Source organism: Schistocerca cancellata, chromosome 11 (assembly GCF_023864275.1).
Source record: "Schistocerca cancellata isolate TAMUIC-IGC-003103 chromosome 11, iqSchCanc2.1, whole genome shotgun sequence".
In the NCBI taxonomy this organism is placed as follows: domain Eukaryota; kingdom Metazoa; phylum Arthropoda; class Insecta; order Orthoptera; family Acrididae; genus Schistocerca; species Schistocerca cancellata.
The window spans coordinates 151,339,808-151,355,625 of NC_064636.1; the positions used below are offsets into that span (position 1 = coordinate 151,339,808).

The window sequence follows — 15,818 nt, forward strand, 5'->3', positions numbered from 1 at the left end:
ATTTTTTGCAATCTTCATCATCTCCTTCTCTCCTGATGCTCGACCCTTCTCTGTCAAATGTTGAAATGCTAAGGTCATCAGTCCCTAAGCTTACACACTACTTAACCTAAATTATCCTAAGGACAAACACACACACCCATACCCGAAGGAGGAATCGAACCTTCGCCGGGACCAGCCACTCAGTCGATGACTGCAGCGCTTAAGACCGCTCGGCTAATCCCGCGCTGCCCTTCTCCGTCCGTCACCCACAATCCAATACGAGCTCGGTGGTTCTTAGCACCACAGTAGTTGTTTCCAGGTAGGCCTACTGACTAACATGTGTGCCAAATTTGGTTCATTTCGGTCCAGGGGTTTGGGAGGAGCAATCTACCCACGGGTACAACCTGTACGTACGTGTCACACCTGCAGTTGTCAGCACAGTGACACAACGAGCTCTTTTTAAGCACTCCGTCTTCAGCCCGCAAGTGGGCCATGGGGACCATCCGACCGCCGTGTCATCCCCGGGTGAGGATGCGGATACGAGGGGCATGTGGTCAGCACACCGCACTCCCGGTCGTTAAGATGGTTTTCTTTGACCGGAGCGGCTACTGTTCGGTCGAGTAGCTCCTCAATTGGCACGACGAGGCTGAGGGCACCCCGAAAAATGGCGACAGCGCACCGCGGCCAGGATGGTCACCCATCCAGCTGCCGGCCACGCCCGACAGCGCTTAACTTCGGTGATCTCACGGGAACCGGTGTAGCCACTGCGGCAAGGCCGTTGCCGCAACGAACTCTTACGAACCGGATACTTCGAGGACAGGTCCGAGCCAGACAGCCTATAGCCTGCATTCCACTCATCCCAAACCACCGCCATTTGCGACTTCAGTCATTTCAAGCGAGAGCTGATTGGAGTGCAGCGTGGAGGTCTGTTTGCTGGTGAGAGCTGGTTCTGCCTCGGTGCCAGCGATGGCCGTTTGTTGCTTAGGAGTCCAGTCTGTGTGGTAGACACAGTCAACCTACACCCAGAGTTACGGTGTGAGGCGCGATTTGGTGTGACAGGACGAGCAACCTCGCGCCAGTCTGAATCACCCTGACCGTAAATTTGTACGTGAGTCTGGTCGCTCAACCTGTTGCGCTGCCATTCGTGAGCAGCGTTCCAGGGGTTGTTTTCCAACAGGATAACGCTCGTCCACATACGGCTCTTGTAACCCAACACGCTGCACAGAGTGCCGACATACTGCCTCGGCCTGTTCAGTCACCGTATTTGTCTGCACTGGAATACATATTGGACATAATCCGATGAAAATTCCAGCGTCGTCAACAGACAGCATTAACCGTCCCTGTACTGACGGACAAGAGACCCAGAACTCCACCGCATAATCTGACATGCGGCAGATCTAGAACGGAAAGCACGCTCCTTCCCAAGCATGCATTCAACAGTCTAGCAGTTAAATCGGGTATTAACTCGCCAGCATTTCAGATTTGCACTGACTTAGCTCGCGCTTACATTAACCTGTGATTCTTGCAGTGTTAATCATTTAAGTATGTGATCTTGAGACGTGTATTCCCGAAACTGCAGAACCGAGCGACGTGGCGCATTGGTTAGCACACAGGACTCGCATTTGGGAGGACCACGGTTCAATCCCGCGTCCGCCCATCCAGATTTAGGTTTTCCGTGATTTCCCTAAATCGCTCCACGCAAATGCCTGGATGGTTCCTTTGATAGGGCACTGCCGATTTCCTTCCCCGTTCTTCCCTTATCCCATGAGACCGATGACCTGGCTGTACGGTCTCTTCCCCCCAAACAACCGCCGGCCGCTGTGGCCGAGCGGTTCTAGGCGTTTCAGTCTGCAACCGCGCTGCTGCTACGGTCGCAGGTTCGATTCCTCGGGCATGGATGTCTGTCATGTCCTTAGGTTAGTTATGTTTAAGTAGTTCCAAGTCTAGGGGACTGATCACCTCAGATGTTAAGTGCCATAGTGCTTAGAGCCATTTGAACCCAAGCAACCCAACCGCTAACTGCATTACATTAATTATACACTACTGGCCATTAAGATTGCTACACCAAGGAAAAATGCACATGATAAACGGGTATTCATTGCACAAATACATTATACCCGAACTAACATTTTCACGCAATTTGAGTTCAAAGATCCCGAGAAGTCAGTACCCAAAACAACCACCTCTGGCCGTAATAACGACCTTGATACGCCTGGGCATTGAGTCAAACAGAGCTTGGATGGCGTGTGCAGGTACAGCTGCCCATCAGCTTCAACACAATACCACAGTTCATCAAGAGTAGTGACTGGCGTATTGTGGAGAGCCAGTGGCTCGGCCACCATTGACCAGACGTTTTCGATTGGTGAGAGATCTGGAGAATGTGCTGGCCAGGGCAGCAGTCGAACATTTTTCGCATCCAAAAGGCCCGTGCAGGACCTGCAACATTCGGTCGTGCATTATCCTGCTGAAATGTAGGGTTTCGCAGGGGTCGAATGAATGGTAGAGCCACGGGTCGTATCTGAAATGTAACGTCCACTGTTCAAAGTGCCGTCAATGCGAACAGGAGGTGACCGAGACGTGTAACCAATGGCACCCCACACCATCACGCCGGGTGATACGCCAGTATCGCGATGACAAATACACGCTTCCAATGGGCGTTCACCGCGGTGTCGCCAAACACGGATGCGACTATCACGATGCTGTAAACAGAACCTGGATTCATCCGAAAAAATGACGTTTTGCCATTCGTGCACCCAGGTTCGTCGTCGAGTACACCATTGCAGGCGCTCCTGTCTGTGATGCAGCGTCAAGGGTAACCGCAGACACGGTCTCCGAGCTGATAGTCCGTGCTGCTGCAAACGTCGTCGAAGTGTTCGTGCAGATGGTTGTTGTCTTGCAAACGTCCCCATCTGTTGACTCAGGGATCGAGACGTGGCTGCACGATCCGTTACAGTCGTGAAGATAAGATGCCTGTCATCTCGACTGCTGGTGATACGAGGCCGTTGGGATCGAGCACGGCGTTCCGTATTACCCTCCTGAACCCACCGATTCCATATTCTGCTAGCTGTCATTGGATCTCGACCGACGCGAGCAGCAATGTCGCGATACGATAAACCGCAATCGCGATAGGCTACAATCCGACCTTTATCAAAGTCGGAAACGTGATGGTACGCATTTGTCCTCCTTACACGAGCCATCACAACAACGTTTCACCAGGCAACGCCGGCCAACTGCTGTTTGTGTATGAGAAATCGATTGGAAACTTACCTCATGTCAGCACGTTGTAGGTGTCGCCGCCGGCGACAACCTTGTGTGAATGATCTGAAAAGCTAATGATTTGCATATCGCAGCATCTTCTTCCTGTCGGTTAAATTTCGCGTCTGTAGCACGTCATCTTCGTGGTGTAGCAGGTTTAATGGCCAGTAGTGTATTTTGCTGATGCGATATGTTGTTAACGTCATTCTCTCTCTCTCTCTCTCTCTCTCTCTCTCTCTCTCTCTCTTTCTCTTTCTCTTTCTCTCTGTTTCTGTCTTTCGTCCTCTCTCTCTCTCTCTCTCTCTCTCTCTCTCTCTCTCTCTCTCTCCTCTCTCTCTCTCTCTCTCTCTCTCTCGCGTTCACTTTGTCTTTCTCTCTCTGTTTCTCTTTGTCTCTTTCTCTCTCTCTTTCTCTTTCTGTCTGTTTCTGTCTTTCGTCCTCTCTCTCTTTATTTCTCTCTCTCTGTCTCTCGCTCTCGCTTTGTCTTTCTCTTTGTCTTTCTCTTTCTGTTTCTCTCTCTCTTTCTCTGTCTCTTTCTCTCTGTCTCTTTCTCTCTCTCTCTCTCTCTTTCTTTCTTTCTGTTTCTCTCTCTTTCTTTCTGTTTCTCTCTCTTTCTTTCTGTTTCTCTCTCTCTCTTTCTGTTTCTCTCTCTCTTTCTGTTTCTCTCTCTCTCTCTCTTTCTGTTTCTCTCTGTTTCTGTCTGTCGTCCTCTCTTTCTTTCTTTATTTCTCTCTTTCTGTCTCTCTCTCTCGTTCACTTTGTCTTTCTCTCTCTGTTTCTCTTTTTCTCTTTCTCTCTCTCTGTTTCTGTCTTTCGTCCTCTCTCTCTTTATTTCTCTCTCTCTGTCTCTCGCTCTCACTTTGTCTTTCTCTTTGTCTTTCTCTTTCTGTTTCTCTCTCTCTTTCTCTGTCTCTTTCTCTCTTTCTTCCTCTCTCTCTCTCTCTCTCTCTCTCTCTTCCTGTTTCTCTCTCTCTCTTTCTGTTTCTTTCCTCTTTCTGATTCTTTCTCTCTTTCTTTCTCTCTCTCTCTTTCTTTCTTTCTCTCTCTCTCTTTCTGTTTCTCTCTTTCTTTCTCTCTTTCTTTCTCTCTCTTTCTCTCTTTGTCTCTCTCTCTCTCTCTCTCTCTGTCCGCTTATGCCCGTGTGTTCTACTGTGTGAGTCACCCTGTGTGTTGGTGTGTTGCATGTGCAGACGCAGTGGCCGTCCTATGAGCGCAGCCGCCGGGTGACGCCGCCGGGGCCATGGAGCAGCAGCCTCAGCACCAGGTACGCCAGCCCTGCCAGCCCGGCCTCCCTGCTCCTGTCTCTAGGCGTATACTCCCTGCGTCTGTGTGGTGGAGACTGCTACGAGCCACTGCTGCACCCTGGCATTGTGACTAACACACCTGCACCGACTGCCCTAGTGCACACACTTGAAGTCTGTTTCACGTCAGCCCGTCTCCATTTTCCCCTTCTTAAATCTATTGCCGCGGGACTACGGTATTCCAATACCAACCCAGCTCTGTACGTAATGGGGAAATCCCGGATATACCTCAACTGGAAAAACTGGTAGAAGGCGACCTCGGGGAAGATCAGCTTGTATTCCGTAGAAATATTGGAACACGTGAGGCAATACTGACCCTATGACTTATCTTAGAAGAAAGATTAAGGAAAGGCAAACCTACGTTTCTAGCATTTGTCGACTAGGAGAAAGCTTTCGACAATGTTGACTGGAATACTCTCTTTCGAATTCTAAAGGTGGCAGGGGTAAAATACAGGGAGCGAAAGGCTATTTACAATTTGTACAGAAGGCAGATGGCAGTTATATAAGAGTCGAGGGACACGAAAGGAAAGCAGTGGTTGGGAAGGGGGCGAGACAGGGTTGTAGCCTCTCCCCGATGTTATTCAATCTCTATATTGAGCAAGCAGTAAAGGAAACAAAAGAAAAGTTCGGAGAAGGTATTAAAATCCATGGAGAAGAAATAAAAACTTTGAGGTTCGCCGACGACATTGTAGTTCTGTCAGAGACAGCGAAGTACCTGGAAGAGCAGTTGAACGGAATGGACAGTGTCTTGAAAGGACGGTATAAGATGACCATCAACAAAAGCAAAACGAGGATAATGGAATGTAATCAAATTAAGTCAGGTGATGCTGAGGGAATTAGATTAGGAAATGAGACACTTAAAGTAGTAAAGGAGATTTGCCATGTCGGGAGGAAAATAACTGATGATGGTCGAAGTAGAGAGGATATAAAATGTAGACTGGCAATGGGAAGGAAAGTGTTTCTGAAGAAGAGAAATTTGTTAACATCGTGTATAGATTTACGTGTCAGGAAGTCGTTTCTGAAAGTTTCTGTATGGAGTGTAGCCATGTATGGAAGTGAAACGTGGACGATAAATAGTTTGGACAAGGAGAGAATAGAAGCTTTCGAAATGTGGTGCTACAGAAGAATGCTGAAGATTAGATGGGTAGATCACATAACTAATGAGGAGGTATTGAATACAATTGGAGAGAAGAGGAGTTTGTGGCACAACTTGAGTAGAAGAAGGGATCGGTTGGTAGGACATGTTCTGAGGCATCAAGGGATCACCAATTTAGTATTGGAGGGCAGTGTGGAGGGTAAAAATCGTAGAGGGAGACCAAGAGATGAATACACTAAGCAGATTCAGAAGGATGTAGGCTGCAGTAGGTACTGGGAGATGAAGAAGCCTGCAGAGGATAGAGCAGCATGGAGAGCTGCATCGAACCAGTCTCAGGACTGAAGACCACAACAACCACTTCTAGTGTAAATGATGTAATTAGACCTTCCTAGAGAAACCGCGACTGGACCAGTCTGTCCAGCTGTGTTACGCACACAGTCAGGGCGCTGCAGTGGACAGTGCGTGAGGCTAGCAAGCACCAGACCCGGGCTCACCTCCGAGCCTTTGCAGAAATTTCAGTTCGTTGCTTGAGCTTCTACACTTACCGAAGATAAAGTAGAGTCTCGGTATGCCTGTAGGAAAGTGGTCCGAGGAGAGAAGGTAGGCCGACAGGAAGGTGAACAGAGCGATATGGCCACGAAAGGAGGCAAATACTTAACGTAGTCCTAATGCGCTTATTCGCGAATAATAATAATAATAAAAATATTAATATCGGTTGTTATAGGTTATCTGTCTTGAGCTGACTGCAATGTAATTAAAAAGAATTACACCAGACGCGTTTCGCTTTTATTTACAAAGTATCTTCTGTGGTGTTCTGTAAATTGTATACACTCGTTTGTACGTTTACTTTGTCGTTCTTTTAGGCTTAACACAGCGTTTTCTATACAAAGTTGGTCTGTAAGCTACTCACGGTGTTTCTTTACATAGTCTCCACCTTCCCCTCTTGCTGGCAGTGGTTGATGTCGACACAGTTCATTTCAAATCTGTACTTTTTGGCATTTTGCGTCATTTCCTGCGTTTATGTGAGAGGGGTAAGGTTAGAGAGGACAGTTTGTCAGCACGGTCTTTATCATATGAATTTGTCGTCGTCGTCGTCGTCGTCGTAGTAGTAGTAGTAGTAGTAGTAGTAGTAGTAGTAGTAGTAGTAGTAGTCTTGGGCCCAGGCACTGTTCTCGTGCTGCTCTGTTCCGTGCAAGGATGTTCACGGGTCCACAACTGCTGGATTCGCCTGAGCATGCACCTGCCTTTGCACTCTCAGCCCTTCGTCTTCTTCCCCCCCCCCCCCCCCCCCCACACACACACACTTCCCTTGACCATTCCTTGATGCCTCACTACGTGTTCTATCAACTCACCCTTGCCATAAATTTCTCCGATTCGGCGCCTCTTCGGCGATTATCTCAGCTACGCACCTAATCTTAAGCACACTTCTCTAACACTACTTGTTGATTCTCCTGTCTATCGTGCACGCTTCACGTACGTTTATCACTAACTGCACATAGTTTTACATATTTTCAGGGGTCAGTTTCTGAAATTTAAGCAATAACTACGTCGTAACATACTTCTTTTCAGTATTACTATTATTATTATTATTATTGTTATTTCTTTCTTTCCTTTCTCAGACGTTATGTCTGATTAGAAATGGAAAGTGACGCGGACCTTGATCGAGCGTGACTTCCTTTTAACTGTACGGTATATGTTACATTGCATTTAGGAACTTTCGGGTAATTGAACATCTATCAGTACTTACAGATTTCTGTAGTTGTATATATACGTTTGGATGTAGCTGTATTGCGTTGATGTACTGGTGGATATTGTGTGGTATGACTCCTGTAGTTGATAGTATAATTGGTATAATGTCAACTTTATCCTGATGCCACATGTCCTTGACTTCCTCAGCCAGTTGGATGTATTTTTCAATTTTTTCTCCTGTTTTCTTTTGTATATTTGTTGTATTGGGTATGGATATTTCGATTAATTGTGTTAATTTCTTCTTTTTATTGATGAGTATGATGTCAGGTTTATTTGGTGTTGTTTTATCTGTTATAATGGTTCTGTTCCAGTATAATTCGTATTCATCATTCTCCAGTACATTTTGTGGTGCATACTTGTATGTGGGAACGTGTTGTTTTATTAGTTTATGTTGTATGGCAAGTTGTTGATGTATTATTTTTGCTACATTGTTATGTCTTCTGGGGTATTCTGTATTTGCTAGTATTATACATCCACTTGTGATGTGATCTACTGTTTCTATTTGTTGTTTGCAAAGTCTGCATTTATCTATTATGGTATTGGGAACTTTAATAATATGCTTGCTGTAATATCTGGTGTTTATTGTTTGATCCTGTATTGCAATCATGAATCCTTCCGTCTCACTGTATATATTGCCTTTTCTTAGCCATGTGTTGGATGCGTCTTGATCGATGTGTGGCTGTGTTAGATGATACAGGTGCTTGCCATGTAGTGTTTTCTTTTTCCAATTTACTTTCTTCGTATCTGTTGATGTTATGTGATCTAAAGGGTTGAAGAAGTGGTTATGAAATTGCAGTGGTGTAGCCGATGTACACTCCTGGAAATGGAAAAAAGAACACATTGACACCGGTGTGTCAGACCCACCATACTTGCTCCGGACACTGCGAGAGGGCTGTACAAGCAATGATCACACGCACGGCACAGCGGACACACCAGGAACCGCGGTGTTGGCCGTCGAATGGCGCTAACTGCGCAGCATTTGTGCACCGCCGCCGTCAGTGTCAGCCAGTTTGCCGTGGCATACGGAGCTCCATCGCAGTCTTTAACACTGGTAGCATGCCGCGACAGCGTGGACGTGAACCGTATGTGCAGTTGACGGACTTTGAGCGAGGGCGTATAGTGGGCATGCGGGAGGCTGGGTGGACGTACCGCCGAATTGCTCAACACGTGGGGCGTGAGGTCTCCACAGTACATCGATGTTGTCGCCAGTGGTCGGCGGAAGGTGCACGTGCCCGTCGACCTGGGACCGGACCGCAGCGACGCACGAATGCACGCCAAGACCGTAGGGTCCTACGCAGTGCCGTAGGGGACCGCACCGCCACTTCCCAGCAAATTAGGGACACTGTTGCTCCTGGGGTATCGGCGAGGACCATTCGCAACCGTCTCCATGAAGCTGGGCTACGGTCCCGCACACCGTTAGGCCGTCTTCCGCTCACGCCCCAACCTCGTGCAGCCCGCCTCCAGTGGTGTCGCGACAGGCGTGAATGGAGGGACGAATGGAGACGTGTCGTCTTCAGCGATGAGAGTCGCTTCTGCCTTGGTGCCAATGATGGTCGTATGCGTGTTTGGCGCCGTGCAGGTGAGCGCCACAATCAGGACTGCATACGACCGAGGCACACAGGGCCAACACCCGGCATCATGGTGTGGGGAGCGATCTCCTACACAGGCCGTACACCACTGGTGATCGTCGAGGGGACACTGAATAGTGCACGGTACATCCAAACCGTCATCGAACCCATCTTTCTACCATTCCTAGACCGGCAAGGGAACTTGCTGTTCCAACAGGAAAATGCACGTCCGCATGTATCCCGTGCCACCCAACGTGCTGTAGAAGGTGTAAGTCAACTACCCTGGCCAGCAAGATCTCCGGATCTGTCCCCCATTGAGCATGTTTGGGACTGGATGAAGCGTCGTCTCACGCGGTCTGCACGTCCAGCACGAACGCTGGTCCAACTGAGGCGCCAGGTGGAAATGGCATGGCAAGCCGTTCCACAGGACTACATCCAGCATCTCTACGATCGTCTCCATGGGAGAATAGCAGCCTGCATTGCTGCGAAAGGTGAATATACACTGAACTAGTGCCGAAATTGTGCATGCTCTGTTGCCTGTGTCTATGTGCCTGTGGTTCTGTCAGTGTGATCATGTGATGTATCTGACCCCAGGAATGTGTCAATAAAGTTTCCCCTTCCTGGGTCAATGAATTCACGGTGTTCTTATTTCAGTTTCCAGGAGTGTATTTATATGAGTGATTGCTTTGTGTATTTTGCTAGTTTCTGCTCGTTCTAGAAAGAATTTTCTTAAATTGTCTACCTGTCCATGCCGGCCGCGGTGGTCTAGCGGTTCTAGGCGCTCAGTCCGGAACCGCGGGACTGCTACGGTTGCAGGTTCGAATCCTGCCTCGGGCATGGATGTGTGTGATGTCCTTAGGTTAGTTAGGTTTAATTAGTTCTAAGTTCTAGGCGACTGATGACCTCAGAAGTTAAGTCGCATAGTGCTCAGAGCCATTTGAACCATTTTCTACCTGTCCATAATGTAGGTTTTTTATGTCGATAAATCCCCTTCCTCCTTCCTTTCTGCTTAATGTGAATCTATCAGTTGCTGAATGTATGTGATATTTATATTACTATTATTATTATTATTATTATTATTATTTTCATTTTCCAGTCCGCATTATATATCCTCTGTAGTTCTGCCATCGTCCACTTACTTCGTTGCTCAAATAACCAAAGTAATTTTTTTTTATTTTTCTTGCCCCCTACTTCGTAATCTAATTGATTGAGCAACACATGGTTTGACTGGACAGTATTTAACCACCCTTCGTTTACTTTGGCCGCTGTATTTCGTTACACTTCTTTCACTCTTGCCGATGTTCATCTTATACCCTGTTTTCAAGGCAATGTCCGTTGTTTTCCGGAACGAATTTTCTCTGTTCGGCGGAGTGTGCGCTGCTTTGAAACTTTTCACGACTGATGGGAAGTGTGCGCCTTGCCCAGGCAAATGCTCTGCGACTCGCGACTCGCTACCCCCTCCGGCCGCGGTGACCGAGCGGTTCTAGGCGCTGCAGTCCGGAACCGCGTGACCGCTACGGTGGCAGGTTCGAATCCTGCCTCGGGCATGGATGTGCGTGATGTCCTTAGGTTAGTTAGGTTTAAGTAGTTCTAAGTTCTAGGGGACTGATGACCACAGATGTTAAGTCCCATTGTGCTCAGAGCCATTTCGCTACCCCCACCACAACATTGCTTCGGCCAGTTCCTCATCTCCTGCCTTCCAAACTTGACGGCAGTCCTGCACACACTGCGAGCGTTGCGCTGCTGGAGAATGCAGGAGAACCTTTGCGGGCTTTGGAAGCTAGGTGATAAGCCACGGGCGGAAGTAAAGGATCCGGGGGAGGGTCGTGAGTCGTGATTCGATTGCTCATTTGGTAGGGTACTTGCTTGCGAAAGGCGATGGTCCCAGGCACACAGACTTCCTCTGCCAGGAAGTTTCAGTATCCACTATGTTCGACACTTCTTCCAAGTTCTCCTCTGCCTCTCACAGTGCCGTAGCAAACTGTGCCAGTTTCTGGTGCGTTAGTTTCCAGGCGCGGACACCGTGTTTCTTTACGTGATGTTTATGCCGTACGTCTTCCGGCCATCTTCCGAGTCAGCTGAGCGACTGAAGCAACAGCTCCGTTTTGTTGCTTTCTTGTCATTCCAGTTCCCCACAAAGTGGCAGGCGCACAACGAATAATACCGCTCTTCAGCCAAACGTCACACTGACGGGAAAAAAATCACAGTACCAAAAATATAATTAATGAAGAGTAATGAAATTTCTGGAATACATTGATTGGCATATGTAATATATTTGACTAATATTGCAAGAGCACAGGTTAATATAAAAAAAGTGAGCTAAGCAATTTGCAGGTGTGAAATACTCGTACATTAATAACCGGTGTAACTGCCAGAATGTTGAACGCATGCATGCAAACGAGCATGCGTTGTCTTGTACAGGTGCCAGGTTTCGATTTGTGGTATGGAGTTCCGTGCCTCATGCACTCGGTCGGTCAATAAAGGGGCGGTTTATACCGGTTGTCAGTAACGCAGAAGTTGTGATGTGATGGAGTCCCATATGTGCTCGGTCGGAGGCAGATATGGTGATCGAGGAGGCCGAGGCAACCTGTCGGCACTCTGCAGTGCACGCCGGGTTACAACGGCGGTATGCGGTCACCCGTTATCGTGTTGGAAAACACCCGCTGCAGTGGTGTTAGTTAATTGCAGTACGCCCGCATCTCGTGGTCGTGCGGTAGCGTTCTCGCTTCCCATGCCCGGGTTCCCGAGTTCGATTCCCGGCGGGGTCAGAGATTTTCTCTGCCTCGTGATGGCTGGGTGTTGTGTGCTGTCCTTAGGTTAGTTGGGTTTAAGTAGTTCTAAGTTCTAGGGGACTTATGACCGCAGCAGTTGAGTCCCATAGTGCTCAGAGCCATTTGAACCATTTTTTTAAATTGCGGTACGAGAGATCAAATCACCAGACTGACGTAGAAATTTTCAGTCTGGATGCGTGGGATGACCACGAGAACTCTCCTGCTGCCACGATTTCTGACAGTCTGTTGAGCCACTGTGGTGCCAACTGCTGCGGGCCCAGCACGGCGCGCCAGAGCGACACACCCAGCGCGATGGCCTTCCCTCTCGGTAGTGCCACGTGCCTAAGGCCGGTATTACACTATCAAATTTCTTTGTCAAAGATTTGATCAAAGATGTGATCAAATATTCCGTCCAATATATTTGACAAAGATCTTTGACGTAGCGCTAGAGGGGGTATTACACTGTCATCAAATTTTTCGTCAAAGTTCAAGATGGCTGACAACAACTTGTTACTAACCGCAGCAGTTCTACGTACTCCAATTGCATTGTGTGCACATGCGGAAAAGAAGTGGGAGAAAAAATGGAACCATACATACGAGGTTGACAGTCTTAAAAGTCCTGGGATTACAACTTGATAATAAATTCAGTCGGGAGGAGCACACAACAGAACTGCAGAAACGCCTTAACAAATCTGTATTTGCAATTCGAGTGTTAGCAGACATAGGCAACATAAAAATGAAAAAGCTTGCATACTTTCATTCCATAATGTCATATGGGATAATATTTTGGGGTAAATCTTGAAGTCAAACAAGTTTTCAAGGTCCAAAAGCGTGTAATACGTATTATTTGTGGAGTAAATTCACGGACCTCCTGCAGAAACCTCTTCAAAGAACTGGGTATACTAACTACTGCCTCTCAGTATATTTACTTCTTAATGAAATTTGTCGTAAATAATATATCTCTTTTTCCAACAAACAACTCAGTTCATACATACAATACCAGGAACAAAAATGATCTGTACAAGGACTTAAAAGCGTCTGTGATCTATTCTGTTACTCGTTTTTATTCTCTGTGGGTGTTTTTAGTATTTGGAAAAAGGGACCGATGACCATTTCAGTCTGGTCCCTTTAATCCCACAAACCAACCAACTTACTTTAGTTCAAAAAGGTGTCCACTACTCGGGAACACTCATCTTCAATAATTTGCCAGGAAACATAAAAAAATTTAGCTAGAAATAAAGATCAGTTTAAAAGGAGCCTGAAAGACTTACTACTGGCCAACTCCTTCTACTCCATTGACGAAATTTTTAATAGAAACAAATGGTGTATTGTATTTATTCATACTATTAGTATTGTTATTTCAGCTTAAAAAAAATCGACATGTTCCACATCCACGAGGCTCTCCTCACCACGGATCTATGGAACAAAAAACTAATCTAATCTGGGTGAAGCCGTGGGTTTTACGACGACACGATAAAAGCATTCAACAAAACTTGTTACGTGAGCTTACAGTGGAAGACGTCAAGTCGTACATCAATTACTTAAGAATGGATGAGCATACATTTCTGTATGTGCTCAATGAAGTGTATCCTCATATCACAAAGCACAATATTCACTTAAGAACTGCTACATCTTCTGAAGACAGGCTCACTATTACACTCCCATTCCTTGCTACAGGAGAGGGTTGTGTTAGGTTAGCTTAGGTTAGGTCAGGTTAGGTCTCCAGTCTTCTTAATCTATTTTTGTATTCAGGGTGCCTCACGTTGTAAAGCGCCTCATCAGCTTCAGACATCTCTATTAATTTTGTAGTTGTCGGCACACACCAATTGTATTTACCGGCAATGGTTATAAAAACACTACAGACGACAGAACGCTGCAGCGATGCTAGCGCTCCATATGGTAACATGTCACATTACAGTGAACAGAAGACAAGCGGTTTCTTTGATCAAATATACAGCGAGGCCCTAGATTTGATCAAATATTGGACGACATTTGACAGAGTCCCTATTACACTATCAAATATATTTGACAAAGATATTGGACAAAGATATTGGACAAAGAAATTTGACAGTGTAATACCGGCCTAAACAGAGGCCGGTCTTGTTGCGACCGTACCGCCTCTTACCCACCACTGCCAGCATTCACGTACAGTCGCTACATTCCTGCCAAGTGCTCTTTACCCTGTGCACCCTCTGGTCCACCGGATTCAGGACTGTCTGCGCTTGCTCCACCTGGGGGGCGTCTCGGTGGCGTTCCTCTGGCTCCCGGGACACGTTGGTATCTGCGGAAATGAGGCGGCCGATATTGCAGCCAAGGCTGCAGTCTCTCTTCTTCGGCCAGCTATTCCATCGATTCCCGTCGCCGATCTACGGAGCGTTTTATGTCGTCGTGTTGTTCATTTATGGCACGCGCACTGGTCGACACTTCCCCAAAATAAATTGCGGGACGTGAAAGCTCTTCCTTGTGCTTGGACCTCTTCCTCCCGAACGCGTCGTCGGGAGGAGGTAATTTTAGCTAGACTCCGGATAGGGCACTGTCTTTTTAGCCATCGACATCTTTTAAGCGGCGATCCTCCCCCACTCTGTCCCCACTGCTCTCAGTTGTGGACGGTAAGACACCTTTTAATTGAGTGCCCCTTTTTTCATCCGTTACGCGCCCGTCTACAGCTGTCGCCTGATATATCGTCAATTTTAGCAGATGACACGCGATCGGCCGATCGCGTTCTAGAGTTCATTCGTGCCAGTGAAATGACGTCAGTCATTTGAAGTTTTTTTTTTGGGATAACCAACCCCCTTCTGTAGTGAACTTTTAAGCCTTCCTTCTGCTTTTAGTTTCTCCAATTTTATAACTTTCGTTCCCATTGCTGCTGGTTTCCGTTTTCGGTTTTTTACTGCTTCCTAAGTCACAGACCGGGCGCTAATGACCATAGCAGTTTTGCGCCCTAAAACCAAAACAAAACAAAAAAAAAAATTCCTGCCAAGTCTTCCTGCAGTATCGCAGGAGGAACATACGTAATCAGCGTGGTTTCAGAAAACATCGTTCTTGTCCAACGCAGCTAGCTCTTTATTCGCACGAAGTAATCGCCGCTATCGACAGGGGATCTCAAGTTGATTCCGTATTTCTGGATTTCAGGAAAGCTTTTGACACCGTTCTTCACAAGCGACTTCTAATCGAGCTGCAGGCCTATGGGGTATACTCTCAGTTGTGCCACTGGATTCGTGATTTCCTGTCAGGGAGGTCGCAGTTCGTAGTAATAGACGGCAAATCGTCGAGTAAAACTGAAGTGATATCAGGTGTTCCCCAGGGAAGCGTCCTGGGACCGCTGCTGTTCCTGATCTATATAAATGACCTGGGTGACAATCTGAGCAGTTCTCTTTGGTTGTTCGCAGATGGTGCTGTAATTTACCGTCTAGTAAGGTCATCCGAAGACCAGTATCAGTTGCAAAGCGATTTAGAAAAGATTGCTGTATGGTGCGGCAGGTGGCAGTTGACGCTAAATAACGAAAAGTGTGAGGTGATCCACACGAGTTCCAAAAGGAATCCGTTGGAATTCGTGTACTCGATAAATAGTACAATTCTCAAGGCTGTCAATTCAACCAAGTACCTGGGTGTTAAAATTACGAACAACTTCAGTTGGAAAGACCACATAGACAATATTGTGGGGAAGGCGAGCCAAAGGTCGCGTTTCATTGGCAGGACACTTAGAAGATGCAACAAGTCCACTAAAGAGACAGCTTACACTACACTCGTTCGTCGTCTGTTAGAATATTGCTGCGCGGTGTGGGATCCTTACCAGGTGGGATTGACGGAGGACATCGAAAGGGTGCAAAAAAGGGCAGCTCGTTTTGTATTATCACGTAATAGGGAAGAGACGTCCAACATAAAAAAAAATTAACTCTCACGACCGTTAGACTGTGTGTTTGGAGCAAAGATGTTTCATACCAACTTTTGTTTCTGTCGGACAACTCCTCCTTGGCGTTATGATTTTTTTCTGTCAATGTTGCAGCAACGGTTTTTTTCCCCCCTAATGTTGTTCATTCTGTGGATGTGACCATAGAACTGCAAGCGTCTTCTACGTATAACCTGTGTAGTGCTCTGT

General features: G+C 47.0%; 1 protein-coding gene across 1 annotated transcript in view; it reads left to right on the top strand.

The window, feature by feature from the left end:
* Positions 1–15,818, top strand: part of LOC126108379 (polyhomeotic-proximal chromatin protein-like) — a 390,515-nt gene that overhangs the window by 258,179 nt on the left and 116,518 nt on the right. The window contains exon 3 of the mRNA XM_049913592.1: positions 4,425–4,498. Coding sequence (XP_049769549.1) covers positions 4,475–4,498 — 24 coding nt within the window. The 5' untranslated portion in view covers positions 4,425–4,474. The remainder of the gene's footprint in view (positions 1–4,424; positions 4,499–15,818) is intronic.